The sequence below is a fragment of the Physeter macrocephalus genome, chromosome 15 (assembly GCF_002837175.3).
Source record: "Physeter macrocephalus isolate SW-GA chromosome 15, ASM283717v5, whole genome shotgun sequence".
In the NCBI taxonomy this organism is placed as follows: Eukaryota; Metazoa; Chordata; class Mammalia; order Artiodactyla; family Physeteridae; genus Physeter; species Physeter macrocephalus.
Genome location: NC_041228.1, coordinates 33391733 through 33405985, shown reverse-complemented (window position 1 = coordinate 33405985; position 14253 = coordinate 33391733). Strand labels below are relative to the sequence as shown.

General features: G+C 41.1%; 1 protein-coding gene across 2 annotated transcripts in view; it reads left to right on the top strand.

The window, feature by feature from the left end:
- Positions 1-1347, top strand: part of CTHRC1 (collagen triple helix repeat containing 1) — a 19380-nt gene extending 18033 nt beyond the window's left edge. The window contains exon 5 of one of the 2 annotated variants that reach the window (XM_024129963.2): positions 312-1347. In XM_024129963.2, the coding sequence (XP_023985731.1) occupies positions 312-454 (143 nt within the window). In that variant the 3' untranslated portion in view covers positions 455-1347. The remainder of the gene's footprint in view (positions 1-311) is intronic. The other variant, XM_024129962.2, reaches the window with a different exon arrangement.
- Positions 1348-14253: the final 12906 nt, after the last annotated feature.

Sequence of the window (14253 nt, the reverse complement as noted above, 5' to 3'; positions counted from 1 at the left end):
TTCTGCCAGCGTTCGGTGGGTGTTCTATAGGAGAAGTTCCACGTGTAGCTGTATTTCTGATGTATCTGTGAGGAGGAAGGTGATCTCCGGGTCTTACTCTTCCGCCATCTTGCCTCTGTATACATCTTTAAAAAATATTTATGTGCTAAGAAAAAGAGAACTTATCTTTATGAGACCTTTATTAAGTATTAGCATTTTTAATTCCCTGCACATTAAGTAGATTTAACCTAGATTGCTGAAGTAATACAGTTGAGATAAAGGTTTTTGCTTTTTGTTCTATAGAGAGTTGTAATTCTCACCTTGTTTTGCAGTGGAAGGACTCTGTGAAGGAATTGGTGCCGGACTAGTGGACATTGCTATCTGGGTTGGAACTTGCTCAGATTACCCGAAAGGAGATGCCTCTACGGGGTGGAATTCAGTGTCTCGTATCATTATTGAAGAGCTACCAAAATAAATCCTTTCATTTTTAGTATATGTGCTGCCAAAGCGAGCACAATCCTTTCATTTTTGTTCCCTACCTCTCTTGTATTATACCTTTGAATGGTTCATTTTAGTGACCCACCCCTTCTATAATTTTTATGTGTACATCTGAATGAAAAAACAAAATTAAATGTGTTTACAGACCAAAGTGTGATTTCACACTGTTTTTAGATCCAGTATTCATTTTCCTTCCATCAAAACTGGTTTTGGGATTTTGTAGAAGATTAAAATACTTTCTTCACATTCCCATTCCCTGAACCTATAATTTGGAATGTTACTGTGGTCTCCGTTTCTTTCCTGTTCTCTTAGTGTAGCACTTTTTAAAATATAAAAGCTACCAGTCTTTGTATAAGTTGTAAATGTTCAGAATTGTTTTATATCTGTGAAATAAAACTTATTTCAAACAACTTTAATATCTTTAACGTAATTGCCACTAAAATGAGGGTTTCTGGTACTTTATATCTGGAAAGTTGAGGATAAACCTGATTTTGAATTTATCCGTTTAACAATCATGTTTTAAATTTAGTACATGTATAGTCCTGTTCCATATTTTGAGGTATTCAAAGAGAAAGGGATATTCATGTGTCAGGAAATGCACTAGCACTTTAGAAATTTTATCTTAATTTAACAAAGTGTAAAAAGACGGGGACTCTGGTCTCAAATTGCTTACCATTTGGTAGGGAAACTAAGATACACACAAAAATAATAAATCAAAGATTAATATGTTGATTGTGACAAAAGTTGTTGAAGAGGTGCTATAATTCAAAGAAAGACCTATCACTTCTGGCTGAGGTGATCAGAAAGAATTCATGATGAAGGAAGTACAGGTGTAAGACTGATAAAGTTAAGTAAATCCTGGGCTTGACTTGGAAGCGTCAGTATGAACTCATAAGTTACTTTATCTTAAATAAAGCTATAAAACAATTAACAACAATCTCCTAGCTTTGTTTACTGAAAAGACCTAGAAATAATGACCAAACTAGTAATGCCCGGATTGTGATCTCTATATACCGTTTCCTACTAAAAGGAACTAAGTCTCCTTGAAGAAATGGGTGATTTCAGCTCTGGGGCAGGAAATGTACAAGATGAGCCTGGAACATCTTGGCAACTATGAAAGACAACTCAACAGGATCCAAGAGCCAATGTGGATTGGTTCTCACTGGCAGAGATGATACGATTTAAGCAGCAATGAAGATAACAACTGGAATGTTTTGAAACACATCAGATATGTTTAAATGCATGAGTTCATAATGATATTAAAATAAAATTCATTGGTCAACTTAGAGGATGCCAGGAAATCAACTTGTTACTTTGAAATTTGGGGAAAAAAGCAAAGCATTTGTTCTGCTTTCTCTGCATGAACTGTATTTCTGGGTAACCAAATTGTTGATGAAGGAAAATTTCTCTATAGAATGTGTGTGTGTGTATTTTATAGCAATATATATTGGTGTAGATAACAAATGAAGAAAGTGATAGGATATCCCTCTTTTCAACCCTGCATGATTTTAGGGATCTAGCAATGATCATCAATGACTGATAACATTCCAACATGAGAAGAAGACTATGTGCCCCCTAAGGAAAGCACATAACACTACCCAATAAGTTGTTTTGCAAGAAAGAATCAAACCTGGATCTGATTTAGCCTCCAGATACAACCGTTAAATGTTGGCAATACAGGGGATAGAAGAATATGTTAATTGACATATCAGGATTATAATCAGCAAATCAGGACTATGGGAAACTTGAAAGACAACTGGGTTTCTTCAACAAATACAAAAGAGAAACTGCAACAAAAGAGAAAAAGGAAAACATGGATTAAAAGAGATTTAATAGATATTACCTCTTTTCGGTGTTTGGACTTTATTTGGATGCTTGAGATAGTTCAGGACATTTAAACATTGATAGATATTTGATATAAAATGATTTTGGGTTTTGGTGTGAAGTAGTATTGTGGTTATTTTAAAATAGCACTTATATTTTAGAGATACAGGAATATTCAAGATAAAGTGATACGATGTCTGGAATTTGCTCCAGAATAACCTGGAAAGGAAAAGTGGGTGAAATAATGTTGAAGATAGGTAGAAGTTAACCAAGATGGGTAAAACTTGTGACAAATGGGGACTGGGATTAAGGACATATTGAGTGGAGACCAGAACATTAGTTAAGACCTCTTTGAATTGGCACAGACTGTGAAGGTATTCGTGTCCCATGAGAATGCCCGCCAAAGGACATCAACTGCACAAGAGGCTCTTAATGATGAGGTGGACAAAATAACTCGCTATGGATGTGAGTCAGCTTCTTTCCCCAGCACTCCAGTGCTAGTTCAATAGACCGCTAAACAAAGAGGCTGAGGTGGCAAGGATGGAGGTTATGTATGGATTCGACAACATGTAATTTCCCTTACTAAGGCTGGCCTGGCTAGTGCTTCTGCTGAGTGCCTAATGGGCCAACAGAGAGTCCAACCTTGAGTCTCTAATATGGCATCATTCCCAGGGGGACAAGCCAGTCACCTAGTGGCAGGCTGATTACACTGGACTTCTATCATGGAGGGGCAGAGATTTGTTCTCACGGAAATAGACATGTATTCTGGATACAGATTTGTCTTCCCTGCCCTTAATGCTTCTGCTAGCACTACCATTCATAGACTCACAAGAATGCCTTATTCACCACCTTACATTCTAAACAGGATTGTTTCTTATTTATTTATTTATTTATTTATTTATTTATTTATTTATTTATTTGGCTGTGCTGGTTCTTAGTTGTAGCATGTGGGATCTTCATTGCCGCGTGCGGGATCTTTAGTTGCGACATGCAGGATCTAGTTCCCTGACCAAGGATTGAACCCAGGCCCCCCTGCATTGGGACCGCGGAGTCTTAACTGCTGGACCACCAGGTAAGTCTCTAAACAGCATTGTTTCTGATCAAGAAACTTCGTATCACAGAGAAGAAGTGCAGCGATAGGGCTTGTCCCATGGAATTAACTCGTCTTTCCACATCCCCCATCACCTGGAAGTGACTGGCCTAAATGAAAGGGGAAATGGCTTACTGAGGACTCATTGATGGTACCAGTTGGTAGACAACATCCTGAAAGAATGGGGCTCTGTCTTAAAGGTGCAGTATATGCTTTGGATCAGAAAGCATTACATGGTGTTCTCGCTCCTACAGCCAGAATACAAGTGGCAGAAGTGGAAGTGGCTTCTCTCACTATTACACCTTATAACCCATTTGCAGATTTTTGCTTCCTGTCCTGACAACTTTGAGCTCTGCTGGTTTGGATATCTAAGTATCCAATAAGGGAATGCTTCTGCCAGGGGATACAACAATGTTTCCACTGAATTGGAAGATGAGACTATGTGTTTAAAATAACAGAAATGTCTTTATCCCATGGTTTCTGTGGGTCGAGGATCTAGGCACAGGTCAGCTGAGTCCTCTGCTCAGGGTGTCACTGTGCTGAAATCAAAGTGTTGGCTGAGGCTGCAATCTCATCTGGGGCTCAGGGTCCTCTGCACAGGTCATGTGGTTGTTAGCAGAACTCAGTGCCTTGCAGCTGCATGATTAACGACGTCCCTGTTCTCTTGCTGTTAGCTGGGGCTGGCTCTCAGCACCTGGAGGTCGTTCTCAGGCCCTTGCCTTGCGGCCCCTCCTTTCTCAACATGGCTGTTTTGCTTCCAGACTAGCAAGAGAACTCTTCTGCTTTTTATTGTTCTGAAACATGTTTTTATCTTTCATTTAACATTAAGAACATCTTTTTTGTTGTTGTTGTTTTGGTGGGATGTTTTTGGTATTTGGGGTTTTTTTTTTTGGCCACTAGTGCGGCATGCAGGATCTTAGTTCCCCGACCAGGGATCGAACCCGTTCCCCCCTGCAGTGGAAGCACAGAATCTTAACCACTGGATCACCAGGCAAGTTCCAAGAATGTCTTTTCATGTAGACAAATCTATGTTTACCTCATCCTCGTAAACAGCTACACAGCATTCCATTGTAGTAATAGATCATCATTTATTTAGCTAGACCCTAGTGACTGACTGACTGTTAACATAGCTTTCTATTCCCGCTGTTCCAAACAATGCTGCAGTGAAATTTCCTTGCACACACAGTATGTCCTGGAGCATTTCTGCAAGTGTGCCTGTAGGGCAAATTATCCCTGGGTCCAAGAGGAAGCATGTTTCAAATTTTGATATATTACTGACTTACCCTCAATTATTATGACAATTTTCACTCCTGCCAATAGTGTTGGAGAATTTCTGTTCTCCCTACCCTAGCCAGCATGGGATATTATGAAACATTTTTTTCCTTCCAGTTTCCTTGAGATATAACTGACACACAGCACTGTATAAGTGGCATAATGATTTGGCTTAAGTACATCTTGAAATGATTATCACAATAAGTTTAGTGAACCTCCATCATCTCATATAGATAGGAAATAAAAGAAATAGAAAAAAATTTTTTTTTCCTTCTGATGAGAACTTAGAATTTACTTTCTTAACAGCCTTCACAGATAACATACAGCAGTGTTAATTGCATTTATCATGTACATTACATCCCTAGTACTTATTTCTATAACTGGAAGTTTGTACCTTTTGACTACTTTCATCCACTTCCCCCTCCCCTTAATCCCAACCTCTAGTAACCACAAATCTGATCTCTTTTTCCATAAGTTTGTTTGTTTCTTTTTGAAACCTAATTGACCTACAACACTGTTAGTTCCTTTTGTACAATATAATGATTCGATAGGTCTATACATTTCAAAATAATCGCCATGATAAGTCTGGTTGGCAACCAGCTGTTTGTTTTCGGAATCTATGACTCTGTTTCTGTTTCGTTGTGCTTGTTCATTTGTTTTGTTTTTTAGATTCCACATATAAGTGAAACCAAACAATATTTGTCTTTATAAATAATTTCTCTCATTCAGTAGGTGGCCTTTTTTTTTTTTCGTGAATAGATGTTGAATTTTGTCCAAAGATTTTTCTTCATCTATTGAGCTGATCATATGATTTCTATTCTTCAGTTTGTTAATGTCGTGTGTCACACTGATTGGTTGGTAGATATTGAACCTCTTTCATCCCTGGAATAAATCCCACTTGATTATGGTGTATGATCCTCTTAATGTGCTGTTGAATTCAGTTTGCTAATATTTTGTTGAGGATTTTTGCATCTGTGTTCATCAGTGATATTGGCCTGTAATTTTGTTTACTTGTATTCTCTTTGTCTAGTTTTGGTATCAGGGTGATGCTGGCCTCGTAGAATAAGTTCGGAAGAGTTCCTTCCTCTGCAATTTTTTGAACTAGTTGAGAAGGATAGATGTTAACTCTTCTTTATATGTTTGGTAGAATTCACCTGTGAAGCCATCTGGTCTGGGATTTTTTTGTTTGTTGGGAGATTTTTTACTACAGACTCAATTTCATTCCTGGTCATTCATCTGATCATATTTTCTACTTCTTCCTGATTCAGTCAGGAAATTGTACCTTTATTGGAATTTGTCCTCTTCTTCTAGTTTGTCCACTTTATTGACATATAGTTGTTCATTGTAATCTCTTATGATCCTTTGTACTTCTGTGGTGTTTGTTGTAACTGCCCCTTTTTGTTTATGATTTTATTTTGGGGGGCCTTCTCTATTTTTCTTGATGAGTCTGGCTAAAGGTTTATCAATTTTGTTAATCTTTTCAAAGAACCAGGTCTTAATTTCGTTGATCTTTTCTATTTTTTTTTAGTCACTATTTTGTTTATTTCTGCTCTGATCTTTATATATTTCCTTTACTAACTTGGGTATTGTTTGTTGTTCCTTTAGATGTAAGGTTAGATTGTTGATTTGATATTTTTCTTGCTTTCTGAGGTAGACTTGTATCACTATAAAATTCTCTCTTAGAACAGCTTTTGCTGCATTCCATAGATTTTTTTTTGTGTGTGTGTGTGCGGTACGCGGGCCTCTCACTGTTGTGGCCTCTCCCGTTGCGGAGCACAGGCTCCGGACGTGCAGGCCCAGCGGCCATGGCCCACGGGCCCAGCGGCTCCGCGGCATGTGGGATCCTCCCGGACCGGGGCACGAACCCGTGTACCCTGCATCGGCAGGCGGACTCTCAACAACAGCGCCACCAGGGAAGCCCCATTCCATAGATTTTGGATTGTGTTTTCATTTTCATTTGTCTCCAGGTATTTTCTTATTTCCTCTTTAATGTCTTCAATGACCGATTGGTTGTTTAGTAGCATATTGTTTAGCTTCCACGTGTTTGTGTTTTGGGTAGTTTTTTTCCTTGTAGTTGATTTCTAGTCTCATAACACTGTGGTCAGAAAAGATGCTTGCTATGATGTATGGTCAGGCCCTCAAGATGGCTGTTCTCTTGCTCTCTGTACCTCCCCTGATCAACCAGTCCCAGCTTTACTCACATGACTCTCTAATCCTCTTAATTATAGGGCTTAATTAGTAACTGCCTACCTACTTGCCCCCTGCCCCAGCTGCTGGTTTCCCTGGTAATTGATGAGCTAATCTGGCATCAATTCACCCTATAAATGGTAGCCGCCTTCTCCCCGGAGTAGTGAAGATTGCTTCCATGTCCTGCCTGCTGTCTGCTACGCACAGTGAGGTGTTGCTCCAGGACCTTGCTTCATGTGTAAGTTTCTCTTGTCCAATAAATCCCTGATGTCTCTGTTGCTGTCTCTGGGTGAGAAAACTCCTGGGAGCTGAGATGTCAGGACATAAGGATGGGAAACAGAAAGTTGTGGAGGTGATTGCGAGGAGGCCGTCTACTAGCATGTGGGGCCTTGTGGTAGCTGTGTACCATGAGAGATGTCTTTTTCTTCCATTATGTTGATGATATCCTGTTAAGCTCAGTCTTTTTCCAGTTTAAAAGTAGCAGCCCAGTGCTCCTCATTCATCTGACTGCACGGGGGTGGCTGGTGAGTAGAGACAAAACTCAAGGACCTGGATTATCTACAAAATACAAGCATACCCCTGACCTACCACCCCTAAACAATTACAGACACAGGCTTTAGGGATATGAATTCAGAGACAGACTTGTGAATTGAACATGGCCCGTTACCCGGGAGCGTTTGGTTGAGGTCTGTGGCAACAGCAAAATAATAAGAGTGTGCTTGGGCTTCTGGTCCCAACTATGGAAGGGGGCAGAGCAATGATAGAGTGTGATGGAACAACAGCTATATGCAGTCTACGGTACATTACAACAGGTGGAAGACATTACAAAAAAACTACCCAATTCTTTGAGCATGCAAAACACTATTCATTTGTATGCAACATATAGGATCCCCGTGGACATCAATAGTGACCAAGGAATCTACTTTATTGGCTATGAAGTTCAGGAATGGGCCAATACAAAGGACATACAGGGGCATTTCCACATGCCTTACAACCCCACTGCTACCGGGCTATGAAGAGACTACTTAAACAACAATTGAGATGGAAAACTCACTCTTAACATGTGGACACATCCCAGGAGCAAGTATCCCAGTGCCGATGCCATGTTAACCGGAGGTAACTGGTCAACACCGTTCGAGTTCAACTGTTGACCACCGAAGGACTGTTGCCAACTACAGGTCAGGACAGCAACTCATTTTTGCCCTTCACAGGATCTATCCCCAGGGGAACATATTATAAATAGCCCTTAGGACTGGCAGGTAAGTCCTCAGTGGTTTGGGTTTGCTGTCCCATTGGGGAATAGGATCAGAAAGGGATTTACAGATTTCACCTGTCTTCTACCCAGCCCCACCTCAGATTACTAAGGTAATTAATCCAGGCCTCTACTGTAGAAAGGCACCATTATACTCACCCTGTGTACTGTTACACCACCTCTCCAGTATTCGGCACTGGCTATGGAGACTGAGGGTGGGCAGGTGGTATGGTATTGCAGGCCAGGACAAAACGCTTAGACAGGGGTGGCATTACCTCAGAATGATGTTACTGCTTGTATTTTGCTTAATGGTCATGATCTTCCCTATATTGTGCCTGTTAGACATCTTGCATCTTGTCCTACTCTGAGTGAAGGGAATCTGTTTGTGGACTGGGTGACAATGGTGGCCTCACTGAGAAATGAGTTTGATTGCTGGCTCTACAGCGAAATGCCATTGTCAACCTCTGAGAGTCCATGAAATATTGACTTGAAAAGCACCTGGTTCCAAAGCTTGCCCTCCTGTTGGACTGTCTGTATTGCATTTGTGGTATTTGGTTGCAGTTGCACTTCTACCTACCTGTCCTCAGGGATATAGTAGAAGAAGTATGGGCCACGATTATAAAGGTTGTACAGGGTATGTAAGGGTGGAGTGTTTGACCACACCATTCAAGATGACTGTCCTCTTGCTCTGTATATCCCCTGTTCAGCCAGTACCTGCTTCACTCACATGACTATCCAATCTTCTTAATTATAGGGCTTAATTAGTAACTGCCTATGTGCTTGCTTCCTGCCCCAGCTGCTGGTTTCCCTGGTGATTTATGAGCCAACCTGACGTTAAATCCCCCTATAAATGGTAGCCTCCTTCTCCCCCGCGTAGCAAAGCCTGCTGCCATGTCCTGCTTGCTGTCTGCCACAAACAGTGAGGTGTTGCTCCAGGACCTTGCTTCAAGTGTGTAAGATCCCTTGTCTAATAAGTCACTGATGTCTCTGTTGCTGTCTCTAAGCTCTTTCTTCAGTCTTGAGGCTGGCAACTAAAAGGCTTGCAGGCCTGTGGGGTGCAGCCCAACATACGATTTTAATCTTCAATTTACTGCGACTTGTCTTGTGGCCTAGCATGTGATCTATCCTGGAGAGTAGAACTTTTGCTTTTAAAAGACTTGCCTGATTAGGTAGGTTGGACCCACCCAGGATAATCTCCCTTTGAATTATAGTCAACTGACTAGGGACCCTAATTACACCTGCAAAATTCCTTTTGCCATATTGCTGTATAATCATGAAGGTGATATCCAATTGTATTTACAGGTCCCTACAATGCTCAAAGGAAATTACACTGGTGTTTACCCCAGGGGGCAGGAATTGTGGGATCCATCTTAGAATTCTGCCTACCGCAGACTGCCCCCTGGCCATCTTACACTCCTTATACCACTGAACCAACAGGTGAAAAAGGTTAATCTACTGGTGTTATGATCTCAGTTACTGAAGGAAATTGGTTGCCTTTATAATGGAAGCAAGGAGGATTTTCTCTGGAACCCAGGAGATTTTCTCTGGAACCCAGGAGATTTTCTGAGGTTCCTTTCAATACTTCCATGCCAATAGTAAAGATCAATGGAAAGCTACAGGAACTGGAAAAAGGCAGGACAATTGAGGATTCAGACCATTCAGAAGGGAAGGATTGAATCATTCTACCAGTAAAGAATCTGGAGCTATGGGTTCTGGTTGTGGGCAAGGAAAATAGGGAATAAGTGGGTGAAGGTGGAAGCTATAGACATCAACTCTGACCTTGTGAATAACTACAGAAACCAGGACTGGTAGCTTGGCATATTTTCTGTTATATGTATGTGTTTATTCTCACTTCTCCTTCCCGTTTTAATTTTATATAACACTAGGTGGAGGTCAACTTTACAGTGTAGTCTTTAGTGGGACCTAAGACTGAAATTGAGGCCTAATTAATATAGGCAACAATGGATTCAATGACCACTGGGGCTTTGTGTTTTACCTGGGGGAAGGGCAAGAACTTCACTTATCAGAGGGTTAGCTGTTTCTTGCTAAAATGTAGTTTCTTTGCTGGGCAGGTGTTGAAATGTGTGTAGAATGGTGCACATGAAAGCTGAGAAGTCAAAGGGGTCAACTGAGCTGGTTATGAACTTATTGCTTCCCAGCTTCAAATTCATTCTCCACTTGCACACCCAGAGCGCTCAGTCCTTTGACTGCCTTGTAGCCCCAGCCCAGGAACCTTGGTGATCACCTTGCTGCAGTTTTAAGAGGCACACCGCCTGCTTCTGGCTTCATGCTGTAGCAACCCACAGTCCTCACCACGCATACTCCCAAGCATGACCAGGCCCGACTTTCCTGCCCCCTGCAGGGCTGTTCCTGAGACCTTTCCGAGGTGGACAATGTCTGCTCTGGCTTGGCACCTGCAGAAACATCCCAGCTTCCTCAGCAACCTGCTTACATGCCTTGGCTTGCCTGTGTCCTAGGTGATTGTTTCCTGTTTATCAGATGACCCTAAACCAGTTCTGGCACAGGCAACCCAGCAAACATTCTCACCAGCCAGTGGTGAGACCGCACCTTCTCCAAAATTCAATTAACTATCAAGTTAAGAAAAAGGGAATTCTGTTGGAGCCAAACTGAGTATTATAACCCGGGAAGCAGATTCTCAGAAAGCACTGAAAACTCTTCCACCTGTTAGAAGTTGAAGGCATAGACTTATACATTTTTGAGACAAAGAATCATACATCAAAATGACATGCTGATATTTTATACAAAGTTCACCAAAGATGCATAGTCCAGGTAAGCACATACAAAGTGAGCAGGGAGTCACGGTGACCCCCTGCAGAGCTGGGAAAGAACACTATTCCTTTAAGAAGTTACATTGCTAGCGTCAGAAGAAAGAAAAAAAAGATTGAGCAGGCACTCCCACCTTTGAGGAGCTCTGCTTAATGTGGAATGCAGATGCATACTGGACATTAGGGAGGGAGAAGGCCCAAACAGAATTTTATGTTTAATTTTTTTTGTCCTGCCTTTAAATTTTATTCCTTCAGAGGTATGAATGCCAGAGGGGGATCCTCTTCCAAGCTTGCCTTTCCTTGGGTACTCTCCCTCTGTCCTAGGGTACTGTTAAGAGTTCTCAACACGCAGTCATCCCTCAGCATGAGCAAGGAATTGGTTCTAAGGCTCCCCCTCCCCCCCACCAGTCCCCTGCAATTGCTGAAGTCTCTTATATAAAATGGAGTAGTACAGTCTGCCCTCAGTACCCCGGGGCTCCGCATTGGAGGATTCTGCATCCGAGGATTCAATCTACTGCAATTCAGTTTACAGTTGGTTGAATCCAGTGTGCAGAACCCGTGGATACAGAGGGGCAATTGTATTTATTTCACTCTATTATAGCCGAACAATTCTGGTTAAATTGACCGTGTTCTGTCTCCTGGTTGGACCTAGATTGGTAGAGGTGTGATGACTTGCTTGAGTTTCGGACAAAGAAGTGAGCATGACTAGCACTTTCTCCCCTCTCTTTGGGAATAAGCTGCCCACAGAAATCATGCATATTGGGCCCCATTTCTCCATAAGTCTTACAAGGGCAGGTGGCAAAATAGTCTGGGTCCAGTGCTGTCTGTGGCTGGATGCGTATGTCTGTATCATTATGGGGCTCGGTGTAAGGAAGCCCTCTTTTACACAGATATAAGGCTGAAATTAGAGAATGAGCGTTATTAGTAATAAAGATAATACATCATGTTCCACATATCTCTTGTCTACTTATGAATTACTTTAGAACCTGGGTGGGGAAGAGGTTAACATGCTTCACTTAAGGGAAGAAGCTTATTGCTATTTCTTTTGACAAGTTGAGTGTGAATTGGTTTTATCACTTTCTAGGCTTGTTCTATTCATAATTAACATATATTGAAACTTACATTAATATAAACAAACAATCCTGCAATATTTGCTGTCAGATAATATATAAGGGACAACCTTCAAATCCAACTTTTGTGTAGCTGGGCCTTCAACTATAAACAGATTTTAGTTATTTTTCTAAGTCGACTAGTCAATCTCTTATGCTTTTCATGGTGAGTTGAATATCTTTATTATAAAAAAAAAGTTTCTCTGTAAAACTAAACGTTTTAAAGAACCTATACAACATACATAAGGGTCCCAAAATGCTCACTTTTCATAAAAATGACATCTATTTCCATAGACGAGTTCACCAACATCCTGACAGCTGGTGGAAAAGTAACGCATAGACTTTAGGGTCTAGATCACAGATTCTGTCACCTAGGAAGCTTTCAAGTACAGCAAGTAATAGAAAAACCTAACTGAGAATGGCTTACATAGAGTGAACCAATTAACTTCCTTTGAAACTACAGAGATACATGTTGCTAGGAGTGAGACTAGAAGCCCACATAATGTAACTTAGAACCTAGTTTCTTACAATTCTTAACTGTCCCTTCCCTGGTGTTGACTGTTTTTGGACAAACTAACTCCCTCCCCCCCTCCCCCCAGTTCATAATCTTAAACTGACTTTGAGGAACTCTAAGAATTACATGAATCCTTTTTGTGAAACAAAGAGAATCTATATCATATATTCAGCAAAAGTGTCTAAGAGTCACTGATTGGACCAACTTAGGTAATGGTGCCAATTCCAAAACATTCAGAGATGGCACATTCAGATTGGCTCTTTGAATCAGGGCCTTTCTCTGGGGCAGGTGAGGCCCATTTTCCATCTAAAACACAAAAGTGAGAATGGAGGGACGGAGTAGGTACTGAAAAGAAATTCAGGCTATTACTCCAAGAAGGAAGAAAAATAGATACTGGGCAGCCATATAACAGGTATTCATTATAGGTACTTCCAGAGTCTACTTCCTATTTACTCAAAGAAATTTAAGACTTTAGGTAACCCCCAAATTCACATATTTTCTGCATGTTACCTAACACTTTTTTTTTTTTTTTTTTTTCGGTACACGGGCCTCTCACTGCTGTGGCCCCTCCCGTTGTGGAGCACAGGCTCCGGACGCGCAGGCTCAGCGGCCATGGCTCACGGGCACAGCCGCTCCGCGGCACGTGGGATCCTCCCGGACCGGGGCACGAACCCGTGTCCCCTGCATCGGCAGGAGGACTCTCAACCACTGTGCCACCAGGGAAGCCCCCTAACACATTTTTAGAAAATAAAAAGGTAAAATAATGTGAAATGATTTAATTTCTATAAGTGATCTTATAATCAAAGAGACCTTGCTACAGAAGTGATAAACTTTATCTAGAGGATTTTATATTCAGTAAAGTGTTCACATTCAAGAGCAAATTCTCATTCTGATGACTCATGAAGTCACTTGTGATATTCCTTCTTTAGTGTGGTGTTTATATAAAAACATGAGTCTCTAAAATTGCCATGGCAAAAACACATATTGAAGCTTGATAGCCTTCTTTTCACAAAGCATGGTTCCCATCGTTGTCTTGGATCACGCTGTACCTTATGTTCATTCTCTGGTACAGAGCTCCAACAGCTATTTTTTTCTTTTTCTCTTGCCCTGCATCTTAATCTTCAAGCATTCTCCTACAATCATGTTCTGGTTTTCCCTTTGGCAGCCTCTGCCACTTCCACTCCCTCCTAGACTCCTAGTACTTTTTTTTTTTTTAACCAAGTATAGTTTTGATTTTATTTTTCATTTCACTTCTGTCAGTTTATTTATCCATCTATATTAAAGTTCTTTTGTTAGGCACATAGCTATTTAGGATTGTTAACATTTTTTTAACATCTTTATTGGAGTATAATTGCTTTTCAATGGCGTGTTAGTTTCTGCTTTATAACAAAGTGAATCAGTTATACATATACACATGTTCCCATCTCTTCCCTCTTGGTTCTCCCTCCCTCCCACTCTCCCTATCCCATGCCTCTAGGTGGTCACAAAGCACCGAGCAAATCTCCCAGTACTATGCGGCTGCTTCCCACTAGCTAGCTATTCCACGTTTGGTAGTGTATATATGTCCATGCCACTCTCTCACTTTGTCACAGCCTACCTTCCCCCTCTCCACATCCTCAAGTCCATTCCCTAGTAGGTCTGTGACTCAATTCCCGTCGTAACCCTAGGTTCTTCATAACCTTTTTTTTTTCTTAGATTCCATATATATGTGTTAGCGTATGGTATTTGTTTTTCTCTTTCTG